The sequence below is a fragment of the Corvus cornix genome, chromosome 1 (genome assembly GCF_000738735.6).
Source record: "Corvus cornix cornix isolate S_Up_H32 chromosome 1, ASM73873v5, whole genome shotgun sequence".
Taxonomy (NCBI): Eukaryota; Metazoa; Chordata; class Aves; order Passeriformes; family Corvidae; genus Corvus; species Corvus cornix.
Genome location: NC_046332.1, coordinates 90,231,772 through 90,244,779, shown reverse-complemented (window position 1 = coordinate 90,244,779; position 13,008 = coordinate 90,231,772). Strand labels below are relative to the sequence as shown.

Below are 13,008 nucleotides of genomic sequence, written 5' to 3'. Positions count from 1 at the left end.
ACTGTAGCTTTCGTTTTCAAGTTCCGGAATACACGGTAATGTTGATACACAATTACGCAGCATCTCAAGTGGTCCCATCGCATCCCTCACAGATGGAGAATAATTCAGCATACTGCTACTTCAAACTGTCATGAGTGCTGTTTATGGCTAAGCTTTTTTTGTATATTTTTTTAACAAAACAAGATGCTTAAAATCAACCAGAACTAAAGCATAACAAACAGCAGCGTGGGTAGGACTGTTCACTTGAGAGAAGGATTTTGCCATTTTTCTGGATCGCACTTGCTTTTAATGCTGTGCAATTCTTTGCATCTGTGTTTGCAGATTCTCACCAATCCAAACCATCACTTTGTCGACAGCTCCTTGTATAAAGATGTTATCTTAGTAGCCTGGGATCCTGCTCCTTACTCTGCAAATCTGAATGTGGTAAGATATCCACTTAGACCTTTCTTCCCAATTAGTTGAAAGTACTGGAGAAAATTAATTAACTACTTTAATCTCCTGGTTCTCCCTTTTCACAATGAACCCCAGGTTCATTCAGTGGAGAATGCTATGTCTATAGTAATTGGTCTAAATTTGTTTATTGGTCAAAAACTTTTTAGTAGCCAGCATTTATACTGGAATGGACTGAGATGCTAGGATAGATGAATGATGGTGTTTGTTTTATAAAACATTGCTATTTTCACATAACAATGAGTTTTCTCTATGCTTGCCAAGGAGGGAACATTGTTATATTTCAGAAGGAGGTTTTATCAGGAAAGGTGAAAAATTGCATCAATTTTTCCCCATCTTCCTCTCTGCCTTCCCAAACAAAACACAACATCCTAGTGAAAATCTCTCTGGGTGCCTTCCCCATTTCCCTTTATGTCCACTGCTCCACAGCCATCTGTGCCCCGCCATCCACCCCCTCACTGAGAGCAGCAGATGTCCATCTGGTTGTCACTGGGGGAGTCTCTACTTCGGCTGTTGCTGCAGCTCCAGTAGACAAGTCGATCTGATGGCTTTTGGCACAGGGAGCTTGGAGCTGAGCAGGCTGCAAAGTAGAAAGCAAGCCTTCATCTGCTGAACTCCCTTAGCAACAGATGCCAGAGGCTGCCTGCTTCCTACGCAGGCTGCCATCAGCCTGCGTCATGTGCTGCTGCTGCCTCCGTCAGGGACAGGGATGCTTTCAGAGTAAGACTCACCCCCAGGCCCAGATATCATGTCAAAGCTCTTTGAACCTCTTCTTTAATGTGGATCTGTGAGGGGAAAAGTGTCTTGGCTCATCCCACAGCCGTCAGTTACATATTGGGAGTCTCTGTATGAAGAAAGGAAACAGAATAGCCCACAGTAAGGAATGCCTTTCTAGCAGAAGCATCCACCAGCGCAGGCTGCTTTGCTACCTTTGCTTCTGTTCTGCAGAACCCAAATGAAGCCAGTTTATGCTGTTGTATATGTAGTTTAATACTATTAAAAAACATCTGACTTTTTTCCTCCCAGTGGTATAAGAAGCCAGACTACAATCTGTTCACTCCCTACGTACAGCATCGCAGGAAGAATCCAACCCAGCCATTCTACATCCTCCATCCAAAGTTTATATGGCAGCTCTGGGACATCATTCAGGAGAACACTAAAGAGAAGATACAGCCCAACCCTCCTTCTTCAGGGTTTATTGGTAGGTGTATCAAAGATGGTCCCAGCAGACATGTTAGATTAAAACAAAAATTTAAACGTATACATTGCATGAGGATTGAATCCATACATATGTACTGTTTGTTCTTGGTGCTCTATACAGAAACAGTGACTAGCAAAAACACACAGTATGAGAACTAGAAAATAGTTGAGTGAATTTGATGTTCTGCTTTCTTGCTGTTCACATCCATAGTATGCATACCATATATGTAAAGCATACATATATATATATTTATATGTATGAGAGAATTGTATTATTCCACATTAATTTATCTGTTGAGGACCTACTTAATTCTGAAGTTCCTCGTTGGGATCATAGAGCAGAGAATCCTCAGACAACAAGTGAAAGCAAATAGCAAATCATAAAGACAGGATGCAATCAGTGGCAGGCTGAGCTGTATTGCCTACATAGGCCAAGGGCTTCCAGTGCTCAGTCTGAGCACTTCTCTTTTTCACTGGAAGCAAGAGTGTTTCACTGCATTTTTTGGTCCTTCCTTAGTATTTCTTGGGGGATAATTTGGCACTGTGCCCACAATTCATACAGCAGAACAACTTATCTGATGTACAACAGGTCTTGACTGTGAGTGTCTAAAGGATGCAAGTAGTCAGAGTGGCAAGGCTGAGTCAGGGTCATCACTTCTGGACTCAGGGCAGTAGAGCTTCAAATACCATCTTCCACTTTGGAAACGCCATCCTTTCCTCACTGACATTGTGATATTGTTCTAGGTATTTGCTGCAGTCAGAAAATGGTTTGGTTTTTTTCTTTGTATCTGAATCTGAAAGCAAAGACACCTGAGATTGCATCTGATATGGGAAAACCAGTTTTGAGCATTTATCTTGGGTTCTATATGCAGTAGTGGCATCCTAGGATACTGTGGAGCACACCAAAGGCCTGAGAGAGGGTGCAGAAGCTCCCAGAGGCATGACATAAAGGTGTCTGGGAGATGCCCATCTATGCCTTGAGTGGGTTATGCATACCTGGAACATGAGTGGAAAATAAAGGAGGCCTTGTTTGTTGTATGAGGGGGGCTTGGTAGTTGGTTACTTCTTGAAGTGAGATATTTTTGAAACCTGCTTGTAAAAATTCACAGGGAGAAGACAGCTCATGTGGAATGATCTCACCAGCTGCATTCACATTTTGCAAAAGTGTTTCTTGTAGCAATGAAGTTGTTGATAAAAATAGGTTAACAGCTGCTCATTGTAAGAATAGTGAAGAGGATCATTGTGCTGTCAATCTGTACTTTCACCATACATAAAAAACACTTCAAAAGCTTTCTTTGAAGAAATGGAATTAATTTCACTATGAGAATAGAACAGCAATCTTCAATCCCAAATCTGAATGTTAGTGACAAAAAAATATCCTTCAAGCAGAGAAAGCTTTGAAAATACCAACCATTAAACAAGCAAAATTTTAACAACAAAAGCTGTACAGATAAATATATTCTGTGTACAGATGCAAATTTGCTGCCTTCTCCTCGAGTGGGAATTTTATTTATATTGTTCTTTTCCAAGGAGCAGTGCTTTTGGTATGCTGTTACTCACTTTAAAAAAAACAAGGTAGTAAGACAAGCTTATTGGATGTCATATCCACCTCATTTCATAACTAGCTACTGTTCTGATGTATTTTAATTATTTTACTATGGAGAGTCTTCCTGTTTTGGTAACCTTATTGAATTAATGCCTATGCATTGCACATGTAACATCATCTAAATACAGAGGTAGCCCAGAAACAGCAACTGCATATTGTCAGGGACATAAAGAGCAAGATAAAGCATAAAAATATAACGCAGCTTGGCAGAAATCTGAAAAGTCATGTTGGTCTTCAGGTCAAATAATCCTGTTGGAACTGAAGCTGACAGACACAACTGAGTGCACCTGTATGAAAGAGGTATCCTGAATATTGAGCTTCTGCCTGATTCTTATAAAATCTATAAAATTATTTCCTATAGAATTAGTAGAAAGATTGAGTAAGTGATGGCCATCATAAAATATGAGTATCTTTATTTCAAGAAGAGAAAATAATATATTGAATTATTTTTGTGACACTACTAAATGCCATTGTGCTTAAAACAGCTATATGAAGGAAAATCGGCCGTTGTTAAATACAGGGTCTGAATTTTCACAGAGATATATTATATTTCTGAATCTAAGCAATTTCTAGCATGGACCATGATGATTCTAATCATATAGAAAAAGTTACAAAAATGATTCTGTGTCAAGTGAGGCACTTTTGTTTTGAGCTTTTTGGCCTTCAGTAGGCCCGGTTTGCAAAATTGGATAAATGTATAAATTAAAACATGGAAACATAAGAATGTTTCCTTTCACAAGTGTCAAGAATGTTTTAGCATGGTCTTACACAGTTTCTTCAGTAATTATATTTTTCACCTGACAATTGTATCTATTTCTGCCTCTTAGCACTATTTATAAGAAACTGAAGCTTCCCAAAGGGAGGATGTTGGTGGAATGTGTCCTCACAGTGTTCTTCTGCAGCAATGAGTCAGCATCCTACCACAGTGACTGATGTCAGGGGAATCTTTTAACATCGTTAATAACTGTATTACAGTACTTAAGTCACAATATTATTAAATCTCTCAGAAAGGGGGCCAGTGGGGAAGAGGTAGTCTCATGTGCTTTGATTTTAGAGGAATGAGAGAGACGAGAGGTAGAACTTTTCTCCTGTTTTTTTCACTGCACTGGAGTTAGGGAAAATAATGGTTTTTGCACTTCCTTTGGGGTATGGGGTGCTCTATATCTGCATTAATTCTGTCTGGACTCCCTGCCTCCTTAAAACCCTGCTACGTCAGCTCTGCACCAGCTCAGTGGTGCTGAGGAGAGACAGTAACATTTGACAGCTGGTGGCTGGGGTGAGGGAAGCACAGTGCATGTCCCAGCTGTAGAGGGGAGAAGAGAGGATGGGGAGAGCAGGATTGGTTGAGGGGGGGATAGTTCGTGGGTAAAGGTCCAACAGGGTAAACCAACCTTTTGATTTTAATCTGGGGGTCGTTTTTGGTTTGTTTCCAGAGACACCACCATGGACTTTCCCTGGCTTGTAACTTTGCCTTATGTGGCATGTCATAGCCTAGCTAATGTCCCTCCTCATTATAAATCACTTACTCTTTATATTCCTATTTTAATCCTTATAAGAGCTTTGAGAAGCCATTCCTTCATATTTTTGCATCATTTTTGCAGCTGCTGCCTTCATGCTTCTAAACAAATCTGCACAGTATTCTCATCATCTTGCATTAGCATTAGGCAATTGCCATGGTGGCTTTTCACAGTTAAAGTTGTTGGTTCACATTTGGCTGAAATATAAGTTTGCTAAATGAGTATTGATATGTTTACATCTCATCTTGGACTTGGATCTATGCCATTTTTCTCAGAAGACATATAAGCATCCAACCACCAAACCTCAGATTTGGATTCCACGGGCAAATCCTAAATTAGCACTGTTCCTAGGGAAAGATTTGTCCTACCCTTTGGCAACAGAAGTAAGTCACCTGTTAATAAGTCTTTCACTGTAAAATATTAACTCAGTCTTCCTCCCCTCTTTCTGTACGTAACAAATTTCAGGTTTTTATTGAATCTGATAGTATATAAAGTGTCAGTCTCTGCTTGTTACCATTCTGCTGTAAGAAAAGACTGTTCCTGTACCATCTTTGGTAGCCAATGTGAACAGCCTATTCTGACCTTAAATTTTTGTCATCTGAAGACCAAGAGTAAAACTGCTGAGTATCTCAAGAACAGCATTCTGTGTTCACTGGATGGGATGGTACATTAGCATTCGGAAGTTTGGGGGCTTTTTAATAATGTCAAGATTATATAAAGGCTTTTCTGTGGAGAGTTTTCTCCTGTTCACTGTTTACTTAGTGGATTTTCTATAAATTCCTACTTACCACAGTCCATCAGTACGCTTTGCTAATTTACCTCTTGAGAGGTGACTTTAATTGAAATTCACATTTATATACTCTTATAGAGCAGTGACTTCTATCTTTTAAAAGCTATCTGAAAGCTGTGACTCCAGTACTTTGGGTTGTTTTGGGTTTTTTTTACTCTCAAATCAAAACATGAACTGTGTAGATTCTTACATTTTAGGTTGTCTGTGTAGGTGGTAGTTTTGCTATGTGCTGGAAATTTTAGCATAACATACAATCCAGTGAACACAAAATAACTAAGCCCAGAGTACTTTATTACTGGGAGAAGGGAAATGCTGTTTGAGGCTTTACAGTTGACATTACAGTTTTAACAGTTATGCATCATTAATAGTTAGTAACATTATTTTTATCTTCATTTGCATGCATCAAGACAATAGTACAAGCAAGGCTATCATTATACTGCAACATTAGCAGGTCGTTATACGACAAAGAGCTCAAATTTAAAATGGCTTCGGAGAGCATGTTGCATAGAAGTATGCAGCTGATCTCCAGCTCTTAGAAAAAAATGCGCTTTCATGAACTGAAAGAAACAATTAGACATTTCAAGAGTTGCCTTTATTGCTGTTTTTCAGCTGTTCTGCCAGCAGTTGGTACAGGAACAGAATAATGCGCGCTCTTTCCAGCTCAGTGTTGTTCAATTATTAGCACACAAATAAATAATACCTCCAATACAGAAGCTTCAAATTATTCTTACTCTAATAAAAAGCACACTGAAATTTTAGTATCTCCCACTTCCCAATACGCAGACATAAAAGAGCAAACTTTCCCCTTAAATCACATCAAAAAAATCTTTATTATTCTAGTGTATCACCCAAAATTAAATAATACATTTAGAATTACATTATATTTCTGGTCAGTATTTTCCAGTCCATGCTCATATTACAGAATATATTACTGTGATTAATGTAGAGCTTTTTGCATTCACCAAGTTATAAATATGTCATTTTCTAGGTCTACTATATAATGCTAGTATCTATACATCAAAGATGACAAGTATTGCACAAATTATTAAGCTTAGGCACAGGGCCATTTGGTGACAATTCCTTGATAAATAATTTGGTCTTCTTGTGGTTAGTATTTCTCACATAGTTCATGAACTAAACGAGGTAAAAGAACGGCTTTTTAGAAACAAAGTGCTTTAAAAAGCCAGAACTACTTTTACTGCATGTTCCAAAGGTTAACTGAGGCACACTTTGCCCAGTTTCAAGGAGCTTCCAGTGGTATCTGTAATCCAATCAAGAGAGACTACAGTAGCAGACTATCATATAGAAAACTATATATTCTAAATGCTTTATGCTTATTTGTAATACTTTTAAGTACACAGATTATCAAACACGAACTTACTAGTATATCTTGCTAAATTATTTTCTGTAGCTGAATTTACGATGTGTGTGAAATGAGACATTATGAGTATAATAATCAGATTATGTCTATTTAAATGTTTGCAGCATCTTTTACATTATGTTAAAATGATTCTGTGTTCTTGATAAATGTTTGAGTTACACTTATAATTCTAGATGCTTTCGTACAGCATCTGTTGATTCAGGTATATTAAACTCTATTTTATTTATTTGTAAACTAGAAAACATTCTTTTTTAAATTAGAGTGCTAACCACAAAGCTTAATCATACCATGCAGTATTCATGTTGGAAAATTAAAACCTTTGGAATTACTCAAATTGCCAGGAACAAATAGAAAAAACATTTTTTTGATTAGAATCCATAGTACATGTTCATTTGTAAAAACCATCCATGCAAGGAATTTAATCTTCATATAACTGGTTTTAATGTTCTCAGTGCAGATTGTAAAAGCTAGGTTTGTTTGTGCCAATTGGACTGATTTTAACTATACCCAACACTTCCTAACACCATAGATATTTGCCAAATAGAAAAAAATAAAAGTACTACACTACACTTGATCTTAACCAAAAAGCCAAGAAGAGATAACACACTTTTCTAAGGATTTTGAAATACTAATATATAATATTTCAAAACACTTTAACTGTTTTAGCATCTACTATTGTACTGTTATAACAAAGTTGCATTTGACTGTTTCTCTTACAACCACATAATTTCTTTGGAATAATATCTTTTATAGTATTTTTAAAAGAGTATTCTATGCTTGCAATTCTTTTTTTAACTTTTTTTTTTGGTGTCCAGTTGGGTGTTCATGAACATTGCCATTCAACTATAAAACATTCACAAAGCACACCTTTGAATGTTCTACCATACTACAGGCAGAATTATTTTGCATTTTTCCATTTTTACAGTTGTAATTCAAACGGGACTTTGGAAAATCCAGCAAGGGTGTTGGAAGTAGATTAGAGTGGCCTATGCAGAATTATCTTTGGTTGTGGTTTGGAATGCATGGTAGCACCAGTTATGTTTGTCAAAGCTAAAATCAGGCTGGATACCCTGACTTTTTCCTTAATGTGAAATACAGATTGGATATTTAAGATCTAAAAAGCTTTTTGATGTTTAGATGCTATACACAGCCTATAGGCTTTCCCTTTCAGGTTTTACATTTTCTTAAATTGTGCATGTCTACTGGTCTTCCCTAAATACTTTGTAATTCTCTGCTTTTACTCCCATTCCCGTACCTTAATATTATGAATTCTGGAGAAAAAAAAAACCCAAAACATCTCACTTCAGCTTAATCCTTGCACATAAAATTGCTCTATGTTTATGGTCCATGTCTGGGTCAGTTAGAAAGCAGAACTTGTGTGTCCTAACTTCAGCTGTTTCCAGTGCAGGTCTGGATTTGTGTTAGTCACCCTCAGACTTATTAGAGCAAAAAATAGGTACCTCTTAAATATTGCTGCGAGCCCCATAGTGCCCTAAACATGTGAAATTTTTATCCCATACCGGGAGTACACTATCCATGCTGTCACTCAGACTTCCCCTACAGCCAACAGAAAAAAACCAGGAACTTCTGGGAAATGGCTTGTATGATCCATTAGACATGTACTGCTTCCTAAAAGTGCTCACATCTTCTCCTGACAGCAAAGGAGCCTCTGATAACTATCTCAGGTGTGGGTAATTGCACCAGAGGCACATTAAGTAATTATTTGACATATGCACAAGGTCTGGAAGTATCAGGGGTGCTCCTGATTCCACCAGGACAGATAAGCCTCTAGTGCAGGGAGTTCTGTACATGGTAATCTCTGCTTGTTGTTGTAGCTCATCTTTCAGACTTCAACACAAGAATGTGCTATAAATAAGCTGTTACTGCTCAAAAAATAGTCTGCCAAGTCACTGTCTTTCCTCCTGCCAAACATCATTGTCCAGCATGAAAAAAAATGTGAATAGAAGGTATGGTTATTTGTGAGCAATCTAGACTGAAATGCCAAGACGTGGTGTGGATGGAACCAGGCAGGAAAGGTAAAGAACTAAACCAGATAGCCCAGTGTGCCTTTTAGATTGATTCTGGAGGACATTGAACCACCGATAACTAAAAACTAAAACTTACCACTTCTAAGTCCTCCATTAACTAATTTACAGGGAAGTCAATGATACTGCTTAAAATTTTATCATGGTTGAACCATACCTGGCCGTTAATTGGCTATTTTTCTGATATTAAGGGTCATAATTTTTGTTCTGGACAGTTCTCCTATCCCACAAATGGCAACTTCCTTTATTACTTTTATAGTTGTCTTGGTAATGTGGCAGTGAAATAAAACACACTTTGGTTAAGGCTTCTACTTTCCATCAGAGCCAGTTTTCCTAAGACGTTGGTGGTATAGCTTTTGAAATTGGCTCCGGGCTTGGCTCTGAGCACAGGAGAGAAGTGATTTTACTGTCTGTTTCTGGATGTGGTTCATTATTGCACAGGTTTCCACCATCCGCTCTCTGATCCAGCTGGATAACGGTTACCTTGGAATGGCAGGTGGGCTCTCCATCAGTGGAGGAAGGAGGTTGGCAGTGGAAAAGCTGACGAAAGCATTTGTAAAACTAAAACAACAAAAAACCAAACAATTCTAGACATAGCTGCTTGGCAGATTACAATTCAGAGCACCTCTATAACATCTTCAAGGCAAGGAAACTTGGTTTATTAAGCTTGTACTTTTTGTCCAATTAGGGATTAAATATTTTTTCACCATGAATATGTGTTTCTGGCTGCTTAAGACTAAAGTTCACTCAAATTTGTGAACTTCAGAATTGATATGCTTAGCTTTTCTAAGACTATAGATTCTGTAGAGTGTAAAGCTGTAGAACAATTATAAAATATTTTCAGAACCTTTAATTTATGATAAAAGAAAATTTAATCACAGAAGTAATTGGTTTTCAGTTACTTCACACATCAGGCAGGGAAAAGTCATTTTGATAATCTAATGATACACAGCAGGGAGAACATGGGGTTCTTTTCATTTGCAAGCCATTGAAATCTTTGCATTCCCAAACTGTAAATTAAACTTCAGAAAATGGCTTTGCTTAATTAACAAACCAAAATAATTTTTTATGTTAATTCATTTCACTTCTGAGATCTACCCAAAACACCTTTGATGATGCCAAAGCTGTTGTGCAGGAAAAAAACCCCAAGCAACACTTGTATCAGTTCTCATCTGTAAGTGCCAAGTGAGCAGAGGTACTCAGCTACCTCCTCTGAGAGCTGACAGTCCTACTCAACAGATAGGGATACCAGTAGTGCTACAAGTGCCTCAATACATTTTCTACACAAATTGATTTTTTAAGTGAAATCTTTAAAAAAATAAATGGCGTCGAAAACTTCCTTCATGTCACTTTCCTTTTGCATGACTTTGTGAAGAAGAAAAGGCTTGCAGGAGCTGTGATTGATGTGAAAGTATTGTAGTTAAGGCAATGTTGTTGATCATTATCTGGTATTAGTCCATCTGAAAGTATGCAGCTGCAATAGCAATATTTCTCTTGTTTCAAGGCTATAAAGACCACAATTGCCAGTGCTGATGATAGTGTGCCATTGGCACATGGCAGAAAAAAATGGGTCGGCGTTTTGTAGATTACTCCTTGCTGAGCAGGAGGTGGTCAGGGGCTTTTCCTTATGACAACACTGCTCTAGGAGTTCATCTTTGGTATCTCTCCATGAGACTCTTCACAGAATTGTCTGAAGTTGTGGGCTTCTGTGCCACCACTACATGGATGATGTTTCTTTATGTGCCCTTCTGCGTGTATTTGGCCAGGTCTTCCTCCTTAGAGAGAAGCAAGTGGATGGGAAAAGTGGAATTGGTTCAATTTCAGACTAAGAAAGACTAACACTGCAATAAGGTGGAGATGTTTCAAGGATTCCTGTGGGGGTTGTTTTGTGGACAGTCCACAGAGTAAGTGGGGGGAGGTGGGAAAGAGCAGTCTTCTCAATCAGGAGGCTGATGGTGATATGCAAGCCCTTTATAGGCTTGTCACTGTTTCTTTATGACTGTTGTCCTACCCTGTTGACTCTACAGAGACCGCAATCTTTATGTATCAGGGACAAGTGAAAGCTGCTCTAATAGAAGGAACGACTGCTTCACTTAATGATTTTACAGAATACTTAAGGTGTGCACAGCAAAGAAAAGCAGGAAAGAAAAAATAGGTTGGATGATTGCAGGGAGATTTCTGCGAGAAAAGTGAAAGCTAGTGGTTCACTTTTGTTTCACTCCTTGTTGCAGGTATCCTCATCATGATGTCCATGTGTAATGAAGTGCACGTGTACGAATACATCCCTTCAGTGCGACAGACTGACCTGTGTCACTACCATGAACTCTACTACGATGCAGCTTGTACCTTAGGGGCCTACCATCCACTGCTCTATGAGAAGCTGCTGGTGCAGAGGATGAACAAAGGTTTGCAGGATGATCTGTACCGCAAGGGGAAAGTCATTTTGCCAGGTTTCAAAGCTGTCAAGTGCCCCAAACAAAATAATTTCCCACACTTGTAGAAGTAGGTCTTTCAGGAACAATGTGCAATAAGGTACTACTGTCGTACTATAAACAAGAAGAGAATACTTGAAAAACTATCTTAGACCAATCTAGTCTTGAGTCTATAAATTGTAATTAAGTAGCAGGCATGAGAAATACTTCTTTTCTGAGCCTGAGTATTTATTATTGCTTTGCAAATAGTTAACAGAAAAAAAAGCAAAGGCTTAGCTCATGAAGGTGCAAAGGACGTACTTAGGCAGAAATATAATGTATTGTTGTTGGTGTGACTGTCAGAATTTGTCTGTGGTCTCATGCCACATATGCTAGACTGTAAGTTTTTAAAATGAATTTATTTAATTTCAAACCTGGCATTGTGAAACAGCCTCTATTGTTCATGTATGTAGAGAGCGACCAGTTGAACAATGCAGCATTTCCTGTGGCTTCATGGGATTTTCACACTCTCCCAGAATGAAGTAATTGCTACTCCAAGCTGTGCAGTCATTCACTAGAGTAAACTTTAATACCTGTTCCTAGGCAGGCTCAGTTCCAGGCCTCCAGCTGAACGGGGGCTTAGGGTGGCCCTGAAGTACATGTGGTGGGGGGTGGCTGTACACAGCTAAACCAGTTAAACTACTTGGATGTATTTTTGATGCCAGTCTCCCATTCTCACACTGACTGAAGAGGGAAGAGAGAAATGTCTCATTTCTTTAGAGAAAAAAGAATACATTTGTAACCTGATTAGGAAGAAAAACTTTCCCTGACTCTCAGGAAGGTGTGAGATGGAAATGCTGCCTTCCCCCAGTCTGCACAGATACAAAAGATCAAGAGAAGGCCAAGGGAGGCTGTAGAGCATTCACCCATCACACTGAAAGCAAGCATAGAGGGGACTCACTTCTTGTCAACAAAGATAGCATTCAGGAACACAGACATTATTTGTTAGGTATTTCATTGGTATCTGAATCAAAGTCACTTGTTCACAAGTTCTTGCTGTTCAGATAGGAGGAGTTTTCTGACAACAGGAGATGAGATCAGCATTTTTTACTTAATGTTTGAAATACTATAACCCAGAAAAGCTGTCATGCCTGCAAAAAACCTGACTACGGATTGCATTTGGAGATAATTTGATATTTTCATTCATAACACACAAGGGCAATATTCTTTAAGGTACTTGTAAAAGTCTACCTAATTGCTAATATATTTAAAACATTATTTTCCATATTTTCCAAGACTTCAGATTTTCCAGGTGGTGGGAGGTTAATGGTTTGGAGTGGGTTTTTCCAGTTTTTTGTTTTGTTTTGTTTTGTTTTGTTTTTTTCCCACCTGACTGCCTTTTCTTTTAGACTAAGTTCAGCAGGAATATGTGTACACAAAAGCACAGCTATATCCTACTCATGTCCATCCAGTAAAAAAGCAGACAGATCAAAGAGGGATTGAAAAGAATAGCTGACTGGTTGTGGTGGGAAGTATTTTTTGTGTTTTGACTTAAGGAAAAAGCCTTTTGCCAGAAAGGCAAAAAAAAAAAAAGCAAACAATAGTAAT

General features: G+C 38.3%; 2 protein-coding genes across 6 annotated transcripts in view; one reads left to right on the top strand and one right to left on the bottom strand.

Annotated features, from left to right (window-relative positions):
• The window catches only part of ST6GAL2 (ST6 beta-galactoside alpha-2,6-sialyltransferase 2), a 148,898-nt gene extending 135,905 nt beyond the window's left edge, over positions 1–12,993 (top strand). For all 4 annotated transcript variants that reach the window (XM_010394279.4, XM_039549295.1, XM_039549286.1 and 1 more), the window contains 3 exons: positions 322–423; positions 1,477–1,651; positions 11,221–12,993. In XM_010394279.4, the coding sequence (XP_010392581.1) occupies positions 322–423; positions 1,477–1,651; positions 11,221–11,489 (546 nt within the window). In that variant the 3' untranslated portion in view covers positions 11,490–12,993. The remainder of the gene's footprint in view (positions 1–321; positions 424–1,476; positions 1,652–11,220) is intronic.
• LOC104686088 (opsin-3-like) overlaps positions 5,834–13,008 on the bottom strand; it is an 87,222-nt gene continuing 80,047 nt past the window's right edge. The window contains exon 5 of one of the 2 annotated variants that reach the window (XM_010394281.4): positions 5,834–9,550. In XM_010394281.4, coding sequence (XP_010392583.2) covers positions 9,323–9,550 — 228 coding nt within the window. In that variant the 3' untranslated portion in view covers positions 5,834–9,322. Of the gene's footprint in view, positions 10,765–13,008 lie in introns of both variants that reach the window. The other variant, XM_019282912.3, reaches the window with a different exon arrangement.